The 27,173-nt window shown below is 36.9% G+C and overlaps 2 protein-coding genes across 4 annotated transcripts in view; one reads left to right on the forward strand and one right to left on the reverse strand.

Moving 5' to 3' along the window:
- Positions 1 to 251, forward strand: part of LOC121945971 (uncharacterized) — a 124,425-nt gene extending 124,174 nt beyond the window's left edge. The window contains exon 11 of the mRNA XM_088070168.1: positions 24 to 251. The gene's annotated coding sequence lies outside the window, so the exon portion shown is untranslated. The remainder of the gene's footprint in view (positions 1 to 23) is intronic.
- LOC121946268 (protein kinase C-binding protein NELL1-like) overlaps positions 1 to 27,173 on the reverse strand; it is a 453,829-nt gene that overhangs the window by 48,099 nt on the left and 378,557 nt on the right. For 2 of the 3 annotated variants that reach the window (XM_088069950.1, XM_042490773.2), the window contains one exon: positions 24,513 to 24,653. In XM_088069950.1, the coding sequence (XP_087926076.1) occupies positions 24,513 to 24,653 (141 nt within the window). Of the gene's footprint in view, positions 1 to 23,794; positions 24,272 to 24,512; positions 24,654 to 27,173 lie in introns of those variants that run through there. The other variant, XM_088070003.1, reaches the window with a different exon arrangement.

Raw genomic sequence — 27,173 nt, forward strand, 5'->3', positions numbered from 1 at the left:
CTGATGTTCTGTTTTTTTTCCAGTCAATTTCGGCTCCGCCCTCCACATTCTCTGCAATGATGTTTGATGGGCAACACCTGTGTTTAAATATCAAAGATGAAGATGCCTATAGCATGAGGAAGCAACAATGTCATGGCAAGTGAGCTGGTTACGGAGCATGGCTAATTGTGTGTTGGACTGAGTGAAGAAAATCAAGTTCAAGTACACCGGAGTCATGTCCCTCCTGATGCCCCTGTTGGGAGGATGTCTTTTTGATAGCTTATTAGTGTTTGTAGACCTCAATAACACAATTAAATCACTGATTTGTCTTCACTTTTACTGTAACATGAATGAGAAATGTTTTTGTTAGCCTTTAATTTTACAGGTTTGGTATTTTGCTTTTCTGTGAAATAAATGAAAGTTTCTAACATGCTAATTAGGTTTGTCTTTGTCATGTTTCTCGAATTTTTTTGTTATTGTAACAACCCCAGTCATAGTACAGGATGTTGCAAAAACACCGTGATATACCACATCTGAAAAACTATAAAAATTTAAAACTATAGTGTGGAAAAATTTTTTGAAAATGACATTTCCCCAAAAAAGCTGAAAACGGCTGAGGACAACTTAAAATGGCGTGCCGAGACATGTCATAGCAATGTTATTGCAGATATGGCAAAAAAACACCATGATATGACATGAAAAAATACTGAAAAGGCAAGGCTATAGTAAGGCAAAATTGTCAAAAAATGACCTGTCCCAAAAACTGCTGAAAACACCTCAAAACAGCATAAAATAGCATGCCAAGACACGCCATAGCAGAGAATGTTGCAAATAATGCCAAAAACTACTTAATGACGCATGTTTAAAAAATGACCGAAAAGGCAAGGCTATAGTAAGGCAAAATTCTCAAAAAATGACCTGTCCAAAGAAACTGCTGAAAACACCTAAAAACAGCATAAAATAGCATGCCAAGACACGCCATAGCATAGAATGTTGCAAATAATGCCAAAAACACCTTAATATTGAATGTCGAAAAAATGACTGAAAAGGCAAGGCTATAGTAAGGCAAAATTGTCAAAAAATGACCTGTCCCAAAAACTGCTGAAAACACCTCAAAACAGCATAAAATAGCGTGCCAAGACATGCCATAGCATAGCATGTTGCAAATAATGCCAAAAACACCTTAATATTGAATGTCGAAAAAATGACCTAAAAGGCAAGGCTATAGTAAGGCAAAATTCTCAAAAAATGACCTGTCCCAAAAACTGCTGAAAACACCTCAAAACAGCATAAAATAGCGTACCAAAACACGCCATAGCATAGAATGTTGCAAATAATGCCAAAAACTACTTCATACCGCATGTCGAAAAAATGACTGAAAAGGCAAGGCTATAGTAAGGCAAAATTGTCAAAAAATGACCTGTCCCAAAAACTGCTGAAAACACCTCAAAACAGCATAAAATAGCGTGCCAAGACATGCCATAGCATAGAATGTTGTAAATAACGCCAAAAACACCTTAATATCGAATGTAGAAAAAATGACCAAAAAGGCAAGGCTATAGTAAGGCAAAATTGTCAAAAAATGACCTGTCCCAAAAATTGCTAAAAACACCTCAAAACAGCATAAAATAGCGTGTCAAAACACGCCATAGCATAGAATGTTGCAAATAATGCCAAAAACACCCTAATATTGAATGTCGAAAAAATGACCGAAAAGGCAAGGCTATAGTAAGGCAAAATTCTCAAAAAATGACCTGTCCAAAGAACTGCTGAAAACAGTTTATAACAGCATAAAATAGCATGCAAAGACACGCCATAGCATAGAATGTTGCAAATAATGCCAAAAACTACTTCATACCGCATATTGAAAAAATGACTGAAAAGGCAAGGCTATAGTAAGGCAAAATTGTCAAAAAATGACCTGTCCCAAAAACTGCTGAAAACACCTCAAAACAGCATAAAATAGCGTGCCAAGACATGCCATAGCATAGAATGTTGTAAATAACGCCAAAAACACCTTAATATCGAATGTAGAAAAAATGACCAAAAAGGCAAGGCTATAGTAAGGCAAAATTGTCAAAAAATGACCTGTCCCAAAAATTGCTAAAAACACCTCAAAACAGCATAAAATAGCGTGTCAAAACACGCCATAGCATAGAATGTTGCAAATAATGCCAAAAACTACATCATACCGCATGTCGAAAAAATGACCGAAAAGGCAAGGCTATAGTAAGGCAAAATTCTCAAAAAATGACCTGTCCCAAAAACTGCTGAAAACACCTCAAAACAGCATAAAATAGCGTACCAAAACACGCCATAGCATAGAATGTTGCAAATAATGCCAAAAACTACTTCATACCGCATGTCGAAAAAATGACTGAAAAGGCAAGGCTATAGTAAGGCAAAATTGTCAAAAAATGACCTGTCCCAAAAACTGCTGAAAACACCTCAAAACAGCATAAAATAGCATGCCAACACACGCCATAGCATAGAATGTTGTAAATAATGCTAAAAACACCTTACTATCGAATGTCGAAAAAATGACCGAAAAGGCAAGGCTATAGTAAGGCCAAATTGTCAAAAAATGCTATGTCCTAAAAACTGCTGAAAACACCTCAAAACAGCATAAAATAGCGTGCCAAGACACGCCATAGCATAGAATGTTGCAAATAATGCCAAAAACTACTTAATGACGCATGTTTAAAAAATGACCGAAAAGGCAAGGCTATAGTAAGGCAAAATTCTCAAAAAATGACCTGTCCCAAAAACTGCTGAAAACACCTCAAAACAGCATAAAATAGCGTGCCAAGACATGCCATAGCATAGAATGTTGGAAATAATGCCAAAAACACCTTAATATTGAATGTCGAAAAAATGACCGAAAAGGCAAGGCTATAGTAAGGCAAAATTGTCAAAAAATGACCTGTCCCAAAAATTGCTAAAAACACCTCAAAACAGCATAAAATAGCGTGTCAAAACACGCCATAGCATAGAATGTTGCAAATAATGCCAAAAACACCCTAATATTGAATGTCGAAAAAATGACCGAAAAGGCAAGGCTATAGTAAGGCAAAATTCTCAAAAAATGACCTGTCCAAAGAACTGCTGAAAACAGTTTATAACAGCATAAAATAGCATGCAAAGACACGCCATAGCATAGAATGTTGCAAATAATGCCAAAAACACCTTAATATTGAATGTCGAAAAAATGACCGAAAAGGCAAGGCTATAGTAAGGCAAAATTGTCAAAAAATGACCTGTCCCAAAAACTGCTGAAAACACCTCAAAACAGCATAAAATAGCGTGCCAAGACATGCCATAGCATAGAATGTTGCAAATAACGCCAAAAACACCTTAATATCGAATGTAGAAAAAATGACCAAAAAGGCAAGGCTATAGTAAGGCAAAATTGTCAAAAAATGACCTGTCCCAAAAACTGCTGAAAACACCTCAAAACAGCATAAAATAGCGTGCCAAGACATGCCATAGCATAGAATGTTGGAAATAATGCCAAAAACACCTTAATATTTAATGTCGAAAAAATGACCTAAAAGGCAAGGCTATAGTAAGGCAAAATTGTCAAAAAATGACCTGTCCCAAAAACTGCTGAAAACACCTCAAAACAGCATAAAATAGCATGCCAAGACACGCCATAGCATAGAATGTTGCAAATAACGCCAAAAACACCTTATTATTGAATGTCGAAAAAATGACCGAAAAGGCAAGGCTATAGTAAGGCAAAATTGTCAAAAAATGACCTGTCCCAAAAACTGCTGAAAACACCTCAAAACAGCATAAAATAGCATGCAAAGATACACCATAGCATAGAATGTTGGAAATAATGCCAAAAACACCTTATTATTGAATGTCGAAAAAATAACCGAAAAGGCAAGGCTATAGTAAGGCCAAATTGTCAAAAAATGACCTGTTCAAAAACTGCTGAAAACACCTCAAAACAGCATAAAATAGCGTTCAAAAAAGCCATAGCATAGAATGTTGCAAAAAAGGCCAAAAACACCTTAATATCGCATGTTGAAAAAAACACATAAAAAGGCAAGGCTATAGTAAGGCAAAATTGTCAAAAAATGACCTGTCCCAAAAACTGCTGAAAACACCTCAAAACAGCATAAAATAGCGTGCCAAGACATGCCATAGCATAGAATGTTGCAAATAATGCCAAAAACACCTTAATATTGAATGTCGAAAAAATGACCGAAAAGGCAAGGCTATAGTAAGGCAAAATTGTCAAAAAATGACCTGTCCCAAAAACTGCTGAAAACACCTCAAAACAGCATAAAATAGCGTTCCAAAAAAAAGCCATAGCATAGAATGTTGCAAATATGGCCAAAAACACCTTAATATCGCATGTTGAAAAAATCACATAAAAAGGCAAGGCTATAGTAAGGCAAAATTGTCAAAAAATGACCTGTCCCAAAAATTGCTAAAAACACCTCAAAACAGCATAAAATAGCGTGTCAAAACACGCCATAGCATAGAATGTTGCAAATAATGCCAAAAACACCCTAATATTGAATGTCGAAAAAATGACCGAAAAGCAAAGGCTATAGTAAGGCAAAATTCTCAAAAAATGACCTGTCAAAGAACTGCTGAAAACAGTTTATAACAGCATAAAATAGCATGCAAAGACGCCATAGCATAGAATGTGGCAAATAAGACCAAAAACTACTTCATACCGCATGTCGAAAAAATGACCGAAAAGGCAAGGCTATAGTAAGGCAAAATTGTCAAAAAATGACCTGTCCCAAAAACTGCTGAAAACACCTCAAAACAGCATAAAATAGCATGCCAAGACACGCCATAGCATAGAATGTTGTAAATAATGCTAAAAACACCTTAATATCGAATGTCGAAAAAATGACTGAAAAGGCAAGGCTATAGTAAGGCAAAACTGTCAAAAAATGACCTGTCCCAAAAACTGCTGAAAACACCTCAAAACAGCATAAAATAGCGTGCCAAGACATGCCATAGCATAGAATGTTGTAAATAACGCCAAAAACACCTTAATATCGAATGTAGAAAAAATGACCAAAAAGGCAAGGCTATAGTAAGGCAAAATTGTCAAAAAATGACCTGTCCCAAAAACTGCTGAAAACACCTCAAAACAGCATAAAATAGCGTGCCAAGACATGCCATAGCATAGAATGTTGCAAATAATGCCAAAAACACCTTAATATTGAATGTCGAAAAAATGACCGAAAAGGCAAGGCTATAGTAAGGCAAAATTGTCAAAAAATGACCTGTCCCAAAAACTGCTGAAAACACCTCAAAACAGCATAAAATAGCGTGCCAAGACATGCCATAGCATAGAATGTTGGAAATAATGCCAAAAACACCTTAATATTTAATGTCGAAAAAATGACCTAAAAGGCAAGGCTATAGTAAGGCAAAATTGTCAAAAAATGACCTGTCCCAAAAACTGCTGAAAACACCTCAAAACAGCATAAAATAGCGTACCAAAACACGCCATAGCATAGAATGTTGCAAATAATGCCAAAAACTACTTCATACCGCATGTCGAAAAAATGACTGAAAAGGCAAGGCTATAGTAAGGCAAAATTGTCAAAAAATGACCTGTCCCAAAAACTGCTGAAAACACCTCAAAACAGCATAAAATAGCATGCCAAGACACGCCATAGCATAGAATGTTGTAAATAACGCCAAAAACACCTTATTATTGAATGTCGAAAAAATGACCGAAAAGGCAAGGCTATAGTAAGGCAAAATTGTCAAAAAATGACCTGTTCCAAAAACTGCTGAAAACACCTCAAAACAGCATAAAATAGCGTTCCAAAAAAAAGCCATAGCATAGAATGTTGCAAATATGGCCAAAAACACCTTAATATCGCATGTTGAAAAAATCACATAAAAAGGCAAGGCTATAGTAAGGCAAAATTGTCAAAAAATGACCTGTCCCAAAAATTGCTAAAAACACCTCAAAACAGCATAAAATAGCGTGTCAAAACACGCCATAGCATAGAATGTTGCAAATAATGCCAAAAACACCCTAATATTGAATGTCGAAAAAATGACCGAAAAGGCAAGGCTATAGTAAGGCAAAATTCTCAAAAAATGACCTGTCCAAAGAACTGCTGAAAACAGTTTATAACAGCATAAAATAGCATGCAAAGACACGCCATAGCATAGAATGTTGCAAATAATGCCAAAAACTACTTCATACCGCATGTTGAAAAAATGACCGAAAAGGCAAGGCTATAGTAAGGCAAAATTGTCAAAAAATGACCTGTCCCAAAAACTGCTGAAAACACCTCAAAACAGCATAAAATAGCATGCCAAGACACGCCATAGCATAGAATGTTGTAAATAATGCTAAAAACACCATAATATCGAATGTCGAAAAAATGACTGAAAAGGCAAGGCTATAGTAAGGCAAAACTGTCAAAAAATAACCTGTCCCAAAAACTGCTGAAAACACCTCAAAACAGCATAAAATAGCGTGCCAAGACATGCCATAGCATAGAATGTTGTAAATAACGCCAAAAACACCTTAATATTGAATGTCAAAAAAATGACCGAAAAGGCAAGGCTATAGTAAGGCAAAATTGTCAAAAAATGACCTGTCCCAAAAACTGCTGAAAACACCTCAAAACAGCATAAAATAGCATGCCAAGACACGCCATAGCATAGAATGTTGTAAATAATGCTAAAAACACCTTAATATCGAATGTCGAAAAAATGACTGAAAAGGCAAGGCAATAGTAAGGCAAAATTGTCAAAAAATGACCTGTCCCAAAAACTGCTGAAAACACCTCAAAACAGCATAAAATAGCATGCAAAGATACACCATAGCATAGAATGTTGGAAATAATGCCAAAAACACCTTATTATTGAATGTCGAAAAAATAACCGAAAAGGCAAGGCTATAGTAAGGCCAAATTGTCAAAAAATGACCTGTTCCAAAAACTGCTGAAAACACCTCAAAACAGCATAAAATAGCGTTCCAAAAAAAAGCCATAGCATAGAATGTTGCAAATAATGCCAAAAACACGTTAATATCGCATGTTGAAAAAATCACATAAAAAGGCAAGGCTATAGTAAGGCAAAATTGTCAAAAAATGACCTGTCCCAAAAACTGCTGAAAACACCTCAAAACAGCATAAAATAGCATGCCAAGACACGCCATAGCATAGAATGTTGTAAATAACGCCAAAAACACCTTATTATTGAATGTCGAAAAAATGACCGAAAAGGCAAGGCTATAGTAAGGCAAAATTGTCAAAAAATGACCTGTTCCAAAAACTGCTGAAAACACCTCAAAACAGCATAAAATAGCGTTCCAAAAAAAAGCCATAGCATAGAATGTTGCAAATATGGCCAAAAACACCTTAATATCGCATGTTGAAAAAATCACATAAAAAGGCAAGGCTATAGTAAGGCAAAATTGTCAAAAAATGACCTGTCCCAAAAACTGCTGAAAACACCTCAAAACAGCATAAAATAGCGTACCAAAACACGCTATAGCATAGAATGTTGCAAATAATGCCAAAAATTACGTCATACCGCATGTCGAAAAAATGATTGAAAAGGCAAGGCTATAGTAAGGCAAAATTGTCAAAAAATGACCTGTCCCAAAAACTGCTGAAAACACCTCAAAACAGCATAAAATAGCATGCCAAGACACGCCATAGCATAGCATGTTGTAAATAATACAAAAAACACTTTAATATTGAATGTCGAAAAAATGACCAAAAAGGCAAGGCTATAGTAAGGCAAAATTGTCAAAAAATGACCTGTCCCAAAAACTGCTGAAAACACCTCAAAACAGCATAAAATAGCGTACCAAAACACGCTATAGCATAGAATGTTGCAAATAATGCCAAAAATTACGTCATACCGCATGTCGAAAAAATGATTGAAAAGGCAAGGCTATAGTAAGGCAAAATTGTCAAAAAATGACCTGTCCCAAAAACTGCTGAAAACACCTCAAAACAGCATAAAATAGCATGCCAAGACACGCCATAGCATAGCATGTTGTAAATAATACAAAAACACTTTAATATTGAATGTCGAAAAAATGACCAAAAAGGCAAGGCTATAGTAAGGCAAAATTGTCAAAAAATGACCTGTCCCAAAAACTGCTGAAAACACCTCAAAACAGCATAAAATAGCGTACCAAAACACGCTATAGCATAGAATGTTGCAAATAATGCCAAAAATTACTTCACACCGCATGTCGAAAAAATGACCGAAAAGGAAAGGCTATAGTAAGGCAAAATTGTCAAAAAATGACCTGTCCCAAAAATTGCTGAAAACACCTCAAAACAGCATAAAATAGCATGCCAAGACACGCCATAGCATAGAATGTTGCAAATAACGCCAAAAAAACACCTTAAAATTGAATGTCGAAAAAATGACCGAAAAGGCAAGGCTATAGTAAGGCAAAATTCTCAAAAAATGCTGTGTCCCAAAAACAGCTGAAAACACCTCAAAACAGCATAAAATAGCGTACCAAAACACGCCATAGCATAGAAAGTTGCAAATAATGCCAAAAACACCTTAATATCAAATGTCGAAAAAATGACTGAAAAGGCAAGGCTATAGTAAGGCAAAGTTGTCAAAAAATGACCTGTCCCAAAAACTGCTGAAAACACCTCAAAACAGCATAAAATAGCATGCCAAGACACGCCATAGCATAGAATGTTGTAAATAATGCTAAAAACACTTTACTATCGAATGTCGAAAAAATGACCGAAAAGGCAAGGCTATAGTAAGGCAAAATTGTCAAAAAATGACCTGTCCCAAAAAGTGCTGAAAACACCTCAAAACAGCATAAAATAGCGTACCAAAACACACCATAGTATAGAATGTTGCAAATAAAGCCAAAAACTACTTCATACCGCATGTCGAAAAAATGACTGAAAAGGCAAGGCTATAGTAAGGCAAAATTGTCAAAAAATGACCTGTCCCAAAAACTGCTGAAAACACCTCAAAACAGCATAAAATAGCATGCCAAGAAACGCCGTAGCATAAAATGTTGCAAATAATGCCAAAAATACCTTAATATCGAATGTCGAAAAAATGACCGAAAAGGTAAGGCTATAGTAAGGCAAAATTGTCAAAAAATGACCTCTCCCAAAAACTGCTGAAAACACCTCAAAACAGCATAAAATAGTGTTCCAAGACACGCCATAGCATAGAAAGTTGCAAATAATGCCAAAAACACCTTAATATCGAATGTCGAAAAAATGACTGAAAAGGCAAGGCTATAGTAAGGCAAAATTGTCAAAAAATTACCTGTCCAAATAACTGCTGAAATAAACTCAAAACAGCAAAAAATAGCATGCCAAGAAACGCCATAGCATAAAATGTTGCAAATAATGCCAAAAATACCTTAATATCGAATGTCGAAAAAATGACCGAAAAGGTAAGGCTATAGTAAGGCAAAATTGTCAAAAAATGACCTGTCCAAAAAACTTCTGAAAACACCTCAAAACAGCATAAAATAGTGTTCCAAGACATGCCATAGCATAGAAAGTTGCAAATAATGCCAAAAATACCTTAATATCGAATGTCGAAAAAATGACCGAAAGGGCAAGGCTATAGTAAGGCAAAATTGTCAAAATATGACCTGTCTCAAAAACTGCTGAAAACACCTCAAAACAGCATAAAATAGCATGCCAAGACACGCCATAGCATAAAATGTTGCAAATAACGCCAAAAATACCTTAATATTGAATGTCGAAAAAATTACCGAAAAGGCAAGGCTATAGTAAGGCAAAATTGTCAAAAAATGACCTGTCCCAAAAACTGCTGAAAACACCTCAAAACAGCATAAAATAGCGTGCCAAGACACGCCAAAACATAGAATGTTGTAAATAACGCCAAAACTACTTAATATCAAATTTCGAAAAAAAGACCGAAAAGGCAAGGCTATAGTAAGGCAAAATTTTCAACAAATGACCTGTCCCCAAAACAGCTGAAAACACCTCAAGACAGCATAAAATAGCGTGCCAAAACACGCCATAGCATAGAGTGGACAAAAACACAGTAACGTAGCATGTCGAAAAAATGACCGAAAAGGGAAGGCTATAGTAGGGCAAAACTTCCAAAAAATACCCTGTCTCAAAAACAGCTTAAAACACATCAAAACAGCATAAAATAGCTTGCAAAGACACGGCATAGCATAGAATGTTGCAAATATGTCCAAAAACACCTCAATATGGCATGTTGCAAAAATGACCAAAAAGGCAAGGCTATAGTAAGGCAAAATTGTCAAAAAATGACCTGTCCCAAATACAGCTGAAAACACCTCAAAACGTCATAAAATACCGTGCCAAGACACGCCATAGCATAAAATAGTGCAAGTAACCAATATTGAATCTTTGTACTCGAAAAAGTTGTTTTTATCCAAATTAATAATTTCTTGAAAACAACATGTTTTTAATGTTTCCATCAGGTTTCCAGGGTAACCATAGTACAGAGACAGCCCTTATTAAAGTTGATAATGACTTAGACTTGGTACTGTTGCCAGAAAGGTCCTTATTCTTATCCTCTTAGATCTAAGCACTGTTTTCAACACAAATGACCATGACATTTTGATCTATCGCTTAGAGAACGTGGTTGGGCTGTCAGGAACTGCTATAAACTGGTTCAAGTTTTACATTTTCGGAAGATATTTGTTTGTAACTGTTGGAGAACACACATCAAATAAATCTGATTTGCCTGTCACTGCTGCCCAGGGAAGTCGTCTTGGTCCACTTCTTTTCTCTTTGTATATGCCGCTCTTAGGTAAGATGATTAGGGAAGTTATGCTCATGATACACAGCTATACATTTCCCCAGGGGATGACAATGAATGCCTTTTGCTCCATGACCACTGGAATGCCCGCAGTAAAAAGTTGGATGGGAAGTAACTCTTTGAAACTGAACGAAAGCACAACTGAGATACTCTATGTTGGCCCCAAAGCAACAAGAGATCTACTGCCTTGCAAGCTTGTGCATCTGGCCCCTGAGATTAAATCTTAAATAACATGTTTTGGCACTATTCTGGATTCAGATTTAAATTTTACTTCAAACATAAAGGAGGTGACCAAAACCAGCTATTTTTTTCATTCAACCCTATAATAGGATAATTTCTATCCTATAAAGATGCTGAAAAATGCATCCACGCTTTTATTTCAAATCGATTACATTATTGCAATACCTCCTTTTTTTCAACTTATTCAGAATCGTGCAGCTAGACTTTTCACCAAAACAAGGAAGAGGGAGCATATTACCTATTTTAGCTACACTCCACTGGCTCCTGAGTCTTTAAGAACAGATTTTAGGATTCGTTCACTTGCTTTTAAAGCTCTTAATGGTTTGGGACTGGCCTACATTGCAGACACTCTGTCATTCTATAATCCTTCACAGACTCTCAGATCTTCTGCTAATGAGTTTTTAAATACACACATTATACGCACAAGAAAATAGGCAGCACAGCTTTTGTTAACTATGCTTCAAAATTATGGAATACATTTCTAAAAGCTATAAGAGAAGCAGCTCTGTGAATATTTTTAAACAATGGCTGAAAAATTCAAATTAAATTTATTTAGTCTGGCTAAAAGCCAGACTAAATAAATGTAGTTTTTGTAAATATGATTTTATATCACTTCTGTTATTTGTACTGTTCTTACTGGTCTCTGTACTCTATATCTCTATAGATTGTGTTGATTTTTTTTTTTTTGTAAAGCACTTTGAGCTTCATTCCTTTGATTAAAAGTGCTCTATGAATAAAGTTCATTATCATAATTATTATTATTATTATTAGTAGTAGCAGTAGTAGCATGTCATCCAAAATAGTATAAAAAAAGTCATTGTATAGCATGTTGTCCAAAATGGTATTAAAAAGTTATAATATATAATAATATAATATAATAAAGTTATAATATTCTGTATTCTCAAAAATAACATAAAAAAGATACCTTTTGCACAGCATGTTGTCAAAAATAGCAAAAAGTCATAAAATAGCATGACGTCCAAAACTGCATAAAAAAGTCATAGTTCGGCATGTTGTCTAAAAAAGCATAAAAAAGTCGAAGTATAGCATGGAGGTATAAAGACTTAGTTTAGTATGTCGAAAAAAGTAATTGTATAGTATGTCAAAGAAAAGTCATAGTATATCAAAAAAGTCATAGTTAAGTTTGTTAAAAACTAGAAAAATTCATAGAAAGTATGAAGTCAAAATATAGTGTGTTAAAAAAAAAACAACTTACAAAGGACAGTGTGCCGGCATTGCTCCACAGTAGGGTAACGGGAGAAACTTATGTGTATTGTTACATCCCTACTCCCTTGTAAATGCAAAAAAGTATACAGTTTATACGTACAGGCATAACAGCATTCGTCAAATCAGTCATATTCTTTGTATTCTTTTTGTGGATTCAGTTGAATCATCAAAGGAATGAAACTCCTTCTCAGATGGCTTCTCTCACTTTTCCTCTCTACAAACCAAAAGAACCAACATCAACAGAACAGACAGCATACAGCGTGGCTCAGGAAACAAAGTCCCAACAGTCTGTCCCTACCTTTGATCAAGCCATGACATTTAATTCTCTTTATCCACACTAAATGTGAGAGAAAAAAGACTGAAGTCCCTTCAACAGTAGCTCTGCACTCCCCTGCCAGCACCTGCTGCCTACAGACATCGATCACACCCACATGACACTGACAGAAAGCCACTAGTGTTGTATGAACAACATTCCTAAATAGAAAAACTCAAACTGAATAAAAAAATTTAAAAAATAAATATTATTCATGTTTTTGTCTGTGTTAAACTCTAACCATGCTTTTACACTGTGAGCAACTTGGTCAGCAAGTCAGTTGACTTTCTACACAGTTGAATAAGATGGAAAACTGTCAGGATACAACCAATACCGTACATTGAGGTTTTATTTTACAATAATACTATTTGTCGTGTCCTGGCTTCTGCACTTTAACCAGTTCTGTCTGTCTAGCACTTCCATTGTGTTACAGATGACATACGAAATACGACATATAATGCTACAAAGAGTGAAAACTGAACCTCTGAGTTTTGTTCCAGGAAAAAAAAAACTCATCCAAAAGCCCACTGATAATTGTAATAACACAATTACTTAAAATTTAGAAATGGAATAAAGCCTCTCTGAATAATATGTTGTGTGGTTCGCTACATGTGCCCAGATAAGGTTCGTAATTAAAAACCAAACAAATATTATTGCTTATTCAGTATTTTTGTGTTTTTAGATGCTTTTAATGAATCCCATTTCCTATAATCTCTAGACCGCCAGGGGATATAAACACCATGGCTCGACAGAAGAGGTGAGTCCAGAGGTGAAGTTGGAAAATGATTTTCAAAAAGAGCAATGAGTTTTACTGATACCCCAGGAGCGAATACAAAAAGGTGGTCATTTACTTAGGGAACAATTTGCTAAAACATTGTAATGCTATGCGGGGAAAAATCAGCAAAAAAACATAACTTGCATTGCCAGACAGTTGCATTAAAATGTTTCGAGCCTTTGGCCCAAGTTGCTCACACTGTTAACACTATGCAACATCATTTTTTGTATTCTCCAGTGGAGAATGATGAGTGGTATCCAGCAGGCAGACCTACTCTGGGTGGAAGTGTGACTTGGTCAATGCTGTGGCCTCACCACCACTACCAACAACAACAAAACAATGTAACAGTGCTGAATACACACTAATTGGTTGCAGTATCAAGTTTGCTGGATACAGGGAGAGAGGAAAACAGCTCAGCCGAGAATTTATTGTGCCTGCGACAGACTATTTGCATACACTAAATTAAATCCCCATCAGCCAGTCAGACACACTGTACCTCCACTGGTGAAGGATTAATGCTCTTCATGCTACATTCACCACATTCAGCCACAAGCTGCTGCTTGCAGATGAAGCGTACTCTTACATGTAGGCTGTGAAAGACAGTCGCACAGCCAAACACAAAAGCCCTTCGGAGAAACCAGCTGAGCACAGCAGACCATATGAAAAACTTACTATCACACCTACATGTGCTGTTACACATGAAAGCACTAATCCCTCAACGCATGTACACGACAACACTCACACACACACACACACACACACACACACAAATCCTACAGACAGATGTTGGTAATTAGGGGGCATGAGCAAGCTCAGTATTTGAGTATTTATATCATATTTCTTTGATATGTCTCCAGGCAGCCCATATGGAAAGGTCATGTACATCACAGAAAGGAAGAGAAAATGATGCACACGCGCTGTCGTGTGGGGAGACAGTGGGAGAGTATGGTATATTATCCTCATCTTTATGCACAATCTGTTTATTAAAGCCACCTGTCTCTCCCTAAAGCATTAGGCATAATAAACATATTTTGAGATGCAGCCCATGCAGCTCTCAGTCAAAGCAATAAAGGAAAAAAAAAGGACTGCTGTTTGCAGCTGCGCTGATCTTCACCGTGACAATATGCAATGCGACATAATGCAACATGATACAGTGCTATGAAATGTATTGCATTGCAGGGAAGCCAACTCAACACACTGCACTGCAACAAAATAGAACTTGGAAAAAAACTAAATCCAACATGAAAAACACAAAATAACCTAACACAAAAAGTCATTCTGGGAAAATTAAACCTATTATAACAACACTGCCACAAAAGCCCTTTCAACACAGAGACTGGGCTATAGAGCCACTACGAAGTCTCATCTTCATGTCGCCTTTGCATTTGAACAGAAACAACAAAACAACACCACAGCTGCTAACTGCTTGTACCTGCTAGCGTAGCATACACAGCAAATCATCAAAACGTCACATCCATGATCACAATCCGCCGGTTGTCCTATTTAAATGGACATTGTTTCTGCACTGTTGTGACCTCCTATAGCAGCTTAAATAAGAGACAACTCTGTCCCCGCAGAACAGTGAGGCAGCATCTTGGCATGAAATTTCTGCCTTGAAGCCGCAGTGTAAAAGGGGCTGATATATCATACTGAAATATTACGATGTTCTGTAACATGTGGAGCCTCGAAGGCAACATTGGGGAGAAAAAAATTGATAGTCAAAAAAAAAGAAAAACTTTTGCTTTCTCCAAAGAAATATTTTGAGTCTCCTTGCACACCTTCTGCAGCAGCACGATTTGCAAGGGCCTGGACGATGGTGACTAAAGCCTTTATCAGCAGGTGTGATGATTATTAAATACTCTCTGAGCCAGTCACATCGCTGCTGTCATAGCTCTGAAACAGCTGTGCCAATCACAGTTAAAGGTGATAATGAGCTCTGCAAATGCAAAGCTTTACCTCAGGAAATGTCTGGATGGTTCAGAGCATCACGACATTAACACATATCACCACAAATCTGCACCCAAAGACAGATGGAGTATGATGGCAATAATTCTGTATCTCACTTCGCACACGCCCACAGTCAATGACTTCTCACACATTAACAATAAATGTTACACAACAGCGTTCGCACCGCAATGTGATCCAAGGATAAAACATGAGATGCTACTTTTGATAAAAATTAAAAGTTGGAAAATATGAGCCCCTGTTAACCAGGTGTCTCTTGCATAAAAAAACAGAATATTAGGATATAACAAACCAGTGTAATGTGAAAAGAGGTCTTCATGGTTATATTTTAGCAGCATGGTGTCACTTTCATTGATTTTTTGAAGGTTAAAACTGTAAACGGTTGTGCATAACAGTGTCGCGATCCTGCTGCCTTCAGATGCTGCAGGGATTTCATGAACTGAAGAAGAAGCTTGTCATGCAGCATAAAGCAGCTGTGGACAGCAGATACCCTAAGGATCATCCACATTCATTCATAGATCAATACAGACTGATTTGCTATCTGTGTCTGATTGTGTTTCATTGAAATAGAATATTTATATTTTAAGCAATAAAACAAAGGAGATTTATGAATTAAATATTTCTACATAGAAATGTCTTCAAAGCAGAACAGAAACAAACATCACTGCTTGTATCCCCTTAGGGGCTCCAAAGTAAAACAAGGTATTGGAAAAAACACAATGCATCATGATATAACAAAAAATACCTGCACTTTTTAAAAGCACGATGCTATGTTGACATATTGTAACAATGAATTGTAAGGCCAGACACACCAAAATGACATCAGAGTACTAGAGGTGATGAAAGCCCCCTGCTGAGTCGCCATGAACACACTGCAAAGACTACAACTGATGGCCACAAGCACTTATGATCTGCACCTGAATGACAGCAGATTCCCCTTTATAACAGCAGACAAGGGTAGTCTGTAATCATCATTTAAAAAGGGAATCTGGAAGACCGTCTTGACACTAGTTAGTCAGTTAACACATTAAAAACATAATCCAGTGTTTAAAAAAACAGCTTTAACGTGCCCCAGTGAACAATATCACAAACCGCAAAATCAGAATGATTTCATTCACCGGCAGGCTCCACTGTGGCTGAAGCAAATCCAACATGCTGAGTCAGCAGAAAAAGCCAATTAGTGCCAACAAATGCCAACGGTATGAGCGATGCCCAAAAAACAAGGGCGAGAGACGCTCACCGACAGCCCAACATTGCACATCAGGGCTTTAACACACAACACTGCACAGAGATAAGATCAAAACGCACAATACTGCAACACAACTTTAAAAAAGGAGACACAATATAAATTGCTCAAAGCTGCAGTTCAAAGTTGACAGTGCCCAACAAATTTAAATTAGTTATTAAGAACAAAAACGAACAGTATGGAGAGCAACTGTGTTTGAAGTGTCTATATGAACAGACACTTTCTGTATGGCCCAGACTGGAAAAGTGCACTTCCTCACTTTACAGATAAAAGACTTTTATAGATTCATGTGTCACGCAGCAGGGCACCCCGAAAGCAGCACAGCCAGTTGCTCAATGTGCCAAACATTAATTAGCACCTACACAACAACCAAGTGCTCTGTTCATGTGAAAAACATCCTTTAACTGGAAAGCCCCTTTCCACAGGGCACACATCCACCAACAATGAATAATTCCCCACTTTGCTGTTGCACTTGATTGTTTTGAGACATTACTATATCCTTAGGATGTTAAAAATCCAGCCTTTGGTTTTTGCAGTTGTGAAAGTGATGCTTTTCAGCTGTTGATTTGCATCTGAAACTTTAACTAAAATCTGCACATAAAAAGCAAAAGAAAAGCAAACAATTAGATGCAATTATGTTCAAAATTGCTCGAATACATACACACAGACAAAGAGATAGTCATGCTTTCTCAAAACATTATCCTCTTCTGCCTCACTAATTCTCGTCACAAGTGCTCTCTGCTGCTTCCTTCATGGCCATCAGATACTCTTGGCCAATCTTGCAGCCTTTAAATGACTGCTGCTGCCGCTTTCTGCTTTAATCTGGCTCTCTTATTACAAAATGCTACGTTCTGTTTGGTTGACTCACAAGAGGCTGGTTAAAGGGATATTGTGGAGAGGAAGAAAAAAAACTGTTGAATTGTCATTTGTACTTATTTACCCTGCTTTTATTGTTTGTAGAAAAGTTGGTACAGCCTCGCGTATATCTGTCTCACAAAATCTGTGTCCATCCACCTGTTTCATGCACCTTTTTTTTTTCATTAATAACCTGAGTAGAAATGGCAAAGAAAAAAATCCAGTATTACCTAATATAATAATTATTATAAAATATTATCCAATATAATATAGCCAATATTTCTTCTGGCAAGTGGGCTGTTTTAAATACATCATCTATCAGTTTAAGGAGGAAAAAATGTTTGTAATATAAAGTACATCCTTTTTGGTTTTGAAAGTTGGGTCCGAAAGCTTTGTAGAGGAAACGCATCTACATTTGACTCAAATGGTGACCTCACATTTAAATATGTGTACAGAAACTTCTCAAACCACTCCTGTAGCATAACCATCCTCTCTACTGTTGATTTGTATGTTTAATATGTTCCAAGCATTAGGACGCTTCCTCAATAATCAGCAGTTTCCCTTGGGTTAAATAAAGTTTTATCTTATTAATCTTATCTTAACTTTCAAATACACAACTTCAGGTGGAGTTTAGAAGCTATAATGTGACACTTTAGTTGTGCATTTACCTCTATTGAAGAGAAATATACTGAGCATTAGGGCCACAGCAGAGAAGTCTATTATGCTGCAGGGACGATTTTCGATATTTTATTTCAACATGACTCGAGCCCATTGGAATCTATTTGAACTACTGTGAACCCAAGCATCCACATAGGAGCAAGCTACAGGCCATTCAGAGCCACATTCGCAAGTCCGCAGGGGCTGAGTTTTTGATACCCAGCAGATAGCTTTTTGGTAGAGTCTTCCTTTAAAATGACCATTAGGGGAAATATCCACTTTAACTGCTGTACTATAACTGTGATGCTCCTCACATTCCATTTTCATCTGTGCTGTACCTGCTTCCTCTCAACCTGCAATGTTTCCCTGAATGCATTTTAGCAATGTTTTTGAGAGAGAGAACTTTAGCAAGAAGTAGGAGTAGAAGTATTAGAAGTAGTACAAGTAGTAGTAGAACAGGTAGAAGTAAAAGTAGAAGTAGAAGAAGAGGAAGAAAATGTAGAAGAAAACAAAGAGGAGACCAGCTACTAATGTGTACAGTAAAAATATAACCTAACAGCAGCTTTTAATATGCTCATAGAGTTATGTTTTGTATGATTGTTTTGACCACAGATAACAGCCCAACCACATGACTGAATTCACCGCATAATGTCACAGTATAGTTGACTCATCTGATGCTAATGGTACCATACCAACCAAAGCAAGTTAATATGCCTAAATCACATAATATAGATTTTCTTTGCAAATTAATTTACCGTTGTTACTTCACAATGTCCATCTCTTGTTACTGTTTTGATGTGAAACTGCAGAAATGACAAACTGTGGGTCTAAAACTTGTACAGAAAGTACTGACCACAGTTAAGATTTTTGTTTCTTAATTGATTTACTCTGTTTACATTGTCAGATAATCCACATACGAAATATTCTAAACCATCCACACAATGACTTTGACATTCTCCTGACCAGTATTTAAATTTCTTTGTCAATTAATTGTTTCATCTATCAATATTATTTTGATTATAATTGTTTTGAATCTACCTCAAATTTGTAAAAGGTTTGGCAGATGTTCCATGTTCCAATAGTGAATAATGATTTGAAACCACATGACGATGAATGAATCTTCACTCAGGAGCAAGAATCTGCCTTTAAACTTAAAAAGTAGCAATCTGACATTTATCAAGATTACCAAAATTGACTGATATCAAAATATTGATTTATTTTTAAATCATGTCAACAATTCAAGCCATTTCACTCATCCCTAATGAAAACATCTGAATTCTGGTCCATTTTCCAGTCGTGTTGATGTTATAATTTGTGTCTGTGTTCCCTCTTTTTCACTGATATATTTGTCCTTTTATGATCCCTTTATGATGGTCTAAGCTAAACACTAAGCATGGCTTCTGAAAAAAAAAAAACACTGATGCTACTGGACTAACAACCAAACAAAACCACTCTAAACTATCCACTTAAGTAAATGCCTGAAAATATCTGGATGTAACATGATGTCTGTTAAGTCATTGGTATGTTAAAACAGGGGAAGCTAGAAATGCAAAGTTCACCATAAATTGCTTTTGTAAAACTGCTTTAGCATTTTTCTTAGCTGTGGATTAATAGGGCTTTTTAGATAAATACAGAGAAAACAAGTAGCAGATTTACCAACTGACACATCCTCCACCTGAAGACTGAACTCTTAGCTGTAGTTTTGTGCAGAGGATTTGACTTTTAAACCACCATATTAAAGTTCATCTCCACTATCTCTCACAAATTAAAGAGGTTTATTCATGAAAATAAATTAGATTTTGCACTAGACAGGCTTCGAGGTGACTCTGATATTAATGATTTTAATCACTAATTGGATGAGGAACACACAGTATGTCTTACTTTGAAAAAACAATAGGAAACCACAAGGGAAAAGAAACATTTGTCATGACACAATGTGAGCTGGTGAGTGTCTTTAAAGATGCTGTGCATGGTGTTCAATCTGTGTGGTAATGTGACACGAAGCTGCTGTTGAAGTGTGACAGATACATCCGTCTATCACTTTCTGTAAGAACTGAGTTTGAGTGAAAGCACTTTCAGGGTGAATGTGCTGAAATCATCATACCTTTCTCCTTCAAGTCAATGAATCAAACCAGACTGCTGATGCTGCATTTTGATTTTAAAGTTAAGTGAAGCTAAAGTGTTTCACTCAGTCAAGACGTCCTGTTTGCTGCAGCCGTTACAACTTTACACAAGTGCATTACAACTCAACGTCCAGAATAAATGATTGCATCATACGTTTCTGTTAAATAGAGTCTGACCAACACTGGATTTTTGGTGCAGATGTCAATGCTGTGGAGTGAAAAATTCAGATACTGATATATCTGCCCATATCATGTATATATACAGTATATCCAATTATGCGATGCGATTGTCCCTTAGATATGGTTATCAAATACTTGTGACAAACATATGTAATGGAGACAGGACATTTTACAGTTTCACAATAAACTTTTCAACTATGTTCTGATAAAAATAAACTTTGATACTGTGAATATTGGATGACATGTAAGCCAATACCAATATATATTTGATGAGCCAACATTGGCTGATAAAAATTGTGTCATATATAGCAACTTTATGTTTTGTATGTTTACGTTTTCAAATTTTCAATTTTATGTTGTGAAAACAAAACAGATGTTTGGCTTAAAATGCCTGGTTTGGTCATTGCAAACATGACTAAACTTGTCTTGACCCTGTCATTAAAAAACTGCTGCTCGTCTTGCCTGCTGCAAAGCCCCTGTCCTGCTGCACACACCTGCTAACATCTGGCTTATGTATTTAATGGGAAAGGCTAAAACAAGCATTTAATTCCTGGTCAAATGACTCTGCAGTAGTCACAGGTATTTATCAGCTCCAGCTTTGATCAGCACTGATGGAAATTAGACACCCGGCTGGACGCCTTAATTCTAGCCCCTTTGCCAGCGCGATGCAATAATGGGCCACCAAAAATAACCTTTTGTCTTCATCCAAGCAGCACTTGAATGTTGTTCCTAACTTAGTCAGCAATGAGTTCAAGAGCAAGACATAAAGAGAGAGAGAGAGAGAGGAAAAAGAAGCAACCAATGTTAACATGTTCACTGCCATTTATGCTGCTTTCAACTGTTTATCAACCTGTTTTCCAGACTGTCCATGACATCAAACGTGACACATCAGTGACATAAACAGAAAGGCATACTATTGCAGGAGCATGCACAAGGCATGGTCGAACGCCTGTATTCAACATGAAACAAAAAGCTGCATACACTAATTGTGGTGGATAAAGGTTGTAAGTGTCCCACCATCCACTAACCCATCCTCCTGCTGATAAAAAACTCATCTACATGTATTGTAACTACGTCATACATATGAAATGTAACATTAAGTATCCATGCTTTGCAATAACTTTACAATGTCAGCATTTTATTTTGGCAACTGGACTCTGCACAGGCAAAATAAAAAGCAGTGACTTGTATTTATTGATTGATAGATTACTCTCAGCCTCTGCTCACATACAGGCAGAATGTCATCTGTAATATGCTGCACCACTGAAAGTCGTGATGTTCAGGTAATGTCTGTTCCAGGAATCAGTGGGCCACTGTACTTGGGTTTATTAATATTAGCAAATGTTAGCATGGTAACTAAAATGGTTGCCTTAGTATTCTTTATACCATGTGCATGGGAACCTTTTTTAAAAAGTAGTATATCCCCTAACAAGCCTATTAACAAAAGAATAAACAACTGACAGATGCAGGCTTTTTGCAATTAAATGTGAAACTTTTATTGAAATGACATCAGAGCTGTATAATCAGCGAGATCTATATAATCAGAAAATAAACCTTGAGCATACAGGCTTAACAGGAGGGCTGATTACCAATAACTTTGTAGTGTTTTCATCAAAATGTATGATCATATTTCAGCATCAGCATCATATGTCCTCAGAAGCAGCTGTCGATATGTTCTCTGTGGAGTGTTTGTTTTTATCTACTGACTTCCAAAGGTTAATAGTGGGTTATTTGCTACTCTGTGCGCACACAAGGAGAAAAGTTGAAAGGCAGTGTAAGAAACAGTTTACACTGCGCAGAGGTGCCTGAGGATTTACAGGTAACATTGGGATCACTCATACTACTGGACTCTATGTCCCTGTTTGTTTTAATTGGACAGTACTTATTTAGAACATAGAATTATAAAAATGATAAACTTTTCCAAATGATTGCCTAGATGTCTTCTGAACTGCAAATCACCAAAACAGTACTTGCTGGGGTCTTGATTGTTGTTGAGAGATTAACATAATGATTACAGAAAAAAGTGCTATGATCAAAAGTCTGTTTCCCTCTTTGTGCTTTCTAACGATGCCTTCACACTGTGACCAAAACATTCAAAAAGTCATGCACACCTGTTACAACCTGGTATTACATTTCAGTTTTTTTAAAAAATCATGCCTTGAAGTGAAACATTCAGCGAAGCATTGTATCCGACATTAAAGATTGCTCTTTTCCAAGGAATTTTCATAGAATCAGAAATCAGCAGTTAAACAGGCAAACAAGTAAGGACAAGGAGTGGAACGTATCAAATTTTTTTAACAAAGTCCTTAAATCAGATCAAATGGCCCACTACCTTACTATTAAGAAAAAAAAAAATAATAATCCACTTGCCAGCAGCTGCCTAAAACTTTTACCTGACAGAGCAGAAAAACAGATATTTGTGGTAGTGGCAGGAGCAGCATGTCAGTAAACCTTAGCAGAAATATTTTAGATTTCGCTTTGCTTGTTTTCGCTCTTTAATTGCTCCTTACTTGTGAGGTACTGCAGAATAAACAACAGTGGAGTATATAGGGCAGTATATCAAGTACTATATATTTAACATATATAACCCAACTAAAATTTGTCCCACATATTAAAATAATGTACACTTCAATGCATCAATAATTGTTATCCAGTGATAGCATACATTATTCTGAAAGGGGCCATTGTGCATAATGAGTATTTCTACTTCTGGTGCTTTCAGTAAATTTTGATGTCATTGCTTTTCAGGATTTTGCAATGTTGAGACTGCAGCAATTAATGCAAATTTGGCTAGCCCTGGGAATTCTCCACAACCTCGCAATTTTGTTCAATCACTGCAATTTTATCGCAAATTTGACTACTTAAAATGGATAAAATCTCATTTCATTGTAGAACTTCTCCATCTGAGACAGCATCACAACTGCTTTTGCAATTTCCCCTTCCCCCGCAATTACATTGCAAAAAAATTGCCTATAAAAATCACAACATGCATCACAACATCACACAAAAGCTGTCTTAAAATCAAGCATTTCAGGCCACAACAATCCGAGAAACAGCCTACGAAGTCCTGAAGGGACTGGCTTTTGTACTTTTGTTTAAGATAATGTTTAAATGCACACATCTGCATAAATGTCATGTATCGCATGACATGCATGACAGACTGAGTTGGCTAATTGTAAAACAGAGACTGCACCACAGATATTACAAAAAGGGTTATTCTCTCGGTTTGCTCAACAGAACTAGCAAACATAACAAGCAATAGTAAAAAAAGGGTTCTTTTTACCTAAGGCAGAAATAAGTATATAAGCTAATGTTTTGTTTGTTATGTTTATGTATGTATGTGTGAGGACCCCCAATACTTATGCTGGTGCTTATGGTGATCCAAAGTAAGTAAGTAAGTAAGTCAGTAAGTCAATAAGTTAGTAAGTAAGAAAGAAAAAAATGAAAGAACGATTCTACAGTATTTCTGCACTGTGGTATTGCTACTTTTAGTAAAAAAAAAAGTAAAAGTTAAAAGTACAAGGTCTGAGTATTGAGTATGAATCATCAACATCATGTCATGATACAAAACGACAAAACAAGGAGCAGTGGAAAATACAGCATACAGACTGTAAGCATGCATAACATTGTAAACACATCAACAATTACCAGATAACTTGCATTATATTCACCAAAATGAATATGTTGTCATCCATAGCTTGTGCAGTTACAACTTTTTACAGTACTTACTTGTTCTATGCATCATCAGCACTTTGTTTTGACACAGGAAACAAACATCTGTTTCTCTATTTTCGGTCTTGCCAATCTCTGGTATATTTGGGTAAGCACAGGGGAGTGGACATGTGACACAAACATCACAGAGCGGCACAAAGCATGTGTTCCTAATGAGTATCTCATCAACAGCTTTGTTTCACACAGCGTGGTTAGATATTGAGCTGTGAAGGTAAGAAGACCTCTAATTACCACGTTAGCCTGCTGGGCGGCATGAGCAAACATCCATACGTTGCATCATAGTCTGAGTTTATGTCTACATGCTACATGTTCAAAGGGGATAAATGAAACAGAGAATGACAATCAAGATCATCTAAGAGTCCACTGATAAAGGGGACTTGAAGAGGAAGCTGCGCTGGTAATTCAAGCAGTGATAAGGTTGATTTCAATTTAATGTATGCTCACCAATGCAGGAGCTCCCGTCGAGCAGGTAGGAGCCATTGTCATGGAAACCACTTCTGCATTCACAGTGGTACCAGCCAGGCAGGTTGACACAGCGGGAGTGGTTGTGGCACTCGATCAGGCCCTCTGCACACTCGTCAATATCTGAGGATATAAACACACACAGTAGCATCAGCCTTCAGCTCATTTGGGTCTTTTTTGCCTGTTCTTTGATCTGCGTTGGTTGCAACAGTGGAGGTTGATCCAATCAGAGCAAACCGTCACTACAACAGCAGAGCTGGGCCAGCGGCTGCCCACATTAGACAGCCAACATCTCTGCAGCCCGCCTGCCACAGCAGGGATCAAAGTCTTTTGGAAATCACAACATTTGGCAGCAGAGTTGTTTCCTTCATGCACTTTATTTCTTCAACTCGCTTATTTTGCTGTTTCTATTCAGCTTTCTTTGTTTCTGGCATGTGGCGTGCATACACATGTCCGGTCCGGAGGCGTTAGGTCTTTGCTCCCTCTCGGGGGAGTAAACCCCACTCATCCATTATGTATGGTGTGAGCTCTGCTCCTCATCTGCAGCTCTCTCGCTTCTGGCTGTAAGACCCGACCTGTGCACACACCCTGATGGTTAAAGCACGACCTTCAGTTACACCTTCAGTTCCCCGAAATGCAAACTACAGCACACAAGATGGAAGCCAGTGATTGCTGCTCAATGAGTGTTATGTCTGTATTTAAGACATTTAAGATATTGTCACTGACAGGGGAAGACCCACATTTTTAAGCAAATCCAACACGAAAAAGTGCAGCAATTTTGCAGCTTGACCAGTAGGCATTATTCATAATAGACTCTAAGAGGGTTAGCAGGCAAGGGCTGTCGAGCTTCAACACCTTGCTTGCAAACAGAGATTTGATTCAAAAGCTGCTAATTATCACTGCCAGGTGTAATGTGTGTGTCTGTTAGCAGCTGATCCCATAAACTACTGGACCAATCAGTCTAATATTTTGTGTGCACATTTTTGAATACATTTACAATTCTCACATTGAGCTCAGACAAATATTGTTGTTCAGTTCAAAGTAAATATTATGGATGCATCTCAGAGAGACGGATGCATCTTTTCAACATCAGGACAGATTGAATCTCTCAGTAGAATACCAGTCCGTCTCATTTCATGTTCTGTATCACACTTGACTTGAACGATAGCAGACAGCTATCTGATCTAATTCTTCAAGACGATAAATGCGAATAGACAGGAGTGATGTTTATGGTATAATCAAACTTCTGGTGGAAGAACAAACAGCAAAGGGATATTTTCTAAAATGTCACATTATTTCTGTAATAAAAGTTTTTTTTAATGATAAAGTTGTGTTTATCTTCAACATGTGTTCTCTAAAATTCTCCAAACTTCTCCATTTTTTTTTAGCTTATCTGTGCAATTCCAAACTTATTTTTACACTGTGTTAACAAACCAAAGACCATCCATCAAAACAGGTCTTTTTAGGAATAATATTGATTTTAGTGAAAGGGAGATACAAACTTAAAATTCAGTTTATTTGAGGTGCACATCCCCCAGGGGATGTCTGTACACTTCACAATTCCAGAAAACAACAACATAGGTGAAAACACACGGTATTACATGTAAGAGTACACACAAATACACATACATAGGTAATAATACTAATGTGGCAACAAGGCTGCTGTCAGTCATTTTAGAAAAAGAGCATAAAGTATAACTGTTTCAGGATTTCTCAGATGGTGTAATAAGAAGAGTACATAGTGAAGAGAAAAAAAAGGTGTGTTTTCACCTTGGATTTGAAAGTGTTAACAGAGCTTGCCTTCCATATGTGCAGTGGGAGATTATTTCAGAGAACTAGAGCTCAGTGGGCAAAGGCTCGACCACCAGAACAGTCCTTTTTAAATCAAGTAATGGTTAAGCAACTGGCATCAAGGGAATGTAAAGGGAGTGATGGAGTATACGGGGAAATACTGCAGAAGATATATGAGGGAGCCAGTCCATTTAAAGCCTCACAGGTAAGAAGGATGGCTTTGAAATCAGCTCTTGCGTGAACTGGTAGCCAATTCAGAGACATCATTACTGGTGTTATATGATCCAACTTATTAAATCTATGAGGAGTCTGGCAGCTGCATTCTGGATCAATTTGAGACCCTCTGTTGGGGTCTCTCTACTGTCTTTTATTGGCCAGAGAGGAGGCTAGTTTACGGAACTGGAAAACAGCAATCTGAGTCAAATACTTATGTGTGGCTAAAATGTATTGGCGACTGAATGCTAATTCCAGATTCTTAAATATGTGGGTCTAACAGAATGTGCAGCTATCAAGCTTAATGAAAAAATCTGTAAAAAGTGTTGTGAATCTTGCTGGAACCAACAAGCAACATTTTAGCCTTGAGTGCATTCAAATGCATAAAGTTATTGCACATCCCATGGCCAAAAAACACAAGAGTGGGCAGAGTACTAACCTCTGTGGAACACCGTTTTTGACCTTAGCGCAGGATGACATAGTACTACTGTATAATACGGTGTTTTATTACTCATGAATGTATAAACAGAACCAAGACAGTGTCAGAGACCAAGGTCCTTAAGACAATGTAGGAGGACTGAATATAGAATTACGGTACTTCATTACCTTTATTTATAAAAAAAACAAAAAAAAAAAAAC

This window comes from Plectropomus leopardus, chromosome 1, assembly GCF_026936395.1.
Source record: "Plectropomus leopardus strain MGB_pleo_1.0 chromosome 1, ASM2693639v1, whole genome shotgun sequence".
Lineage (NCBI taxonomy): Eukaryota > Metazoa > Chordata > Actinopteri > Perciformes > Serranidae > Plectropomus > Plectropomus leopardus.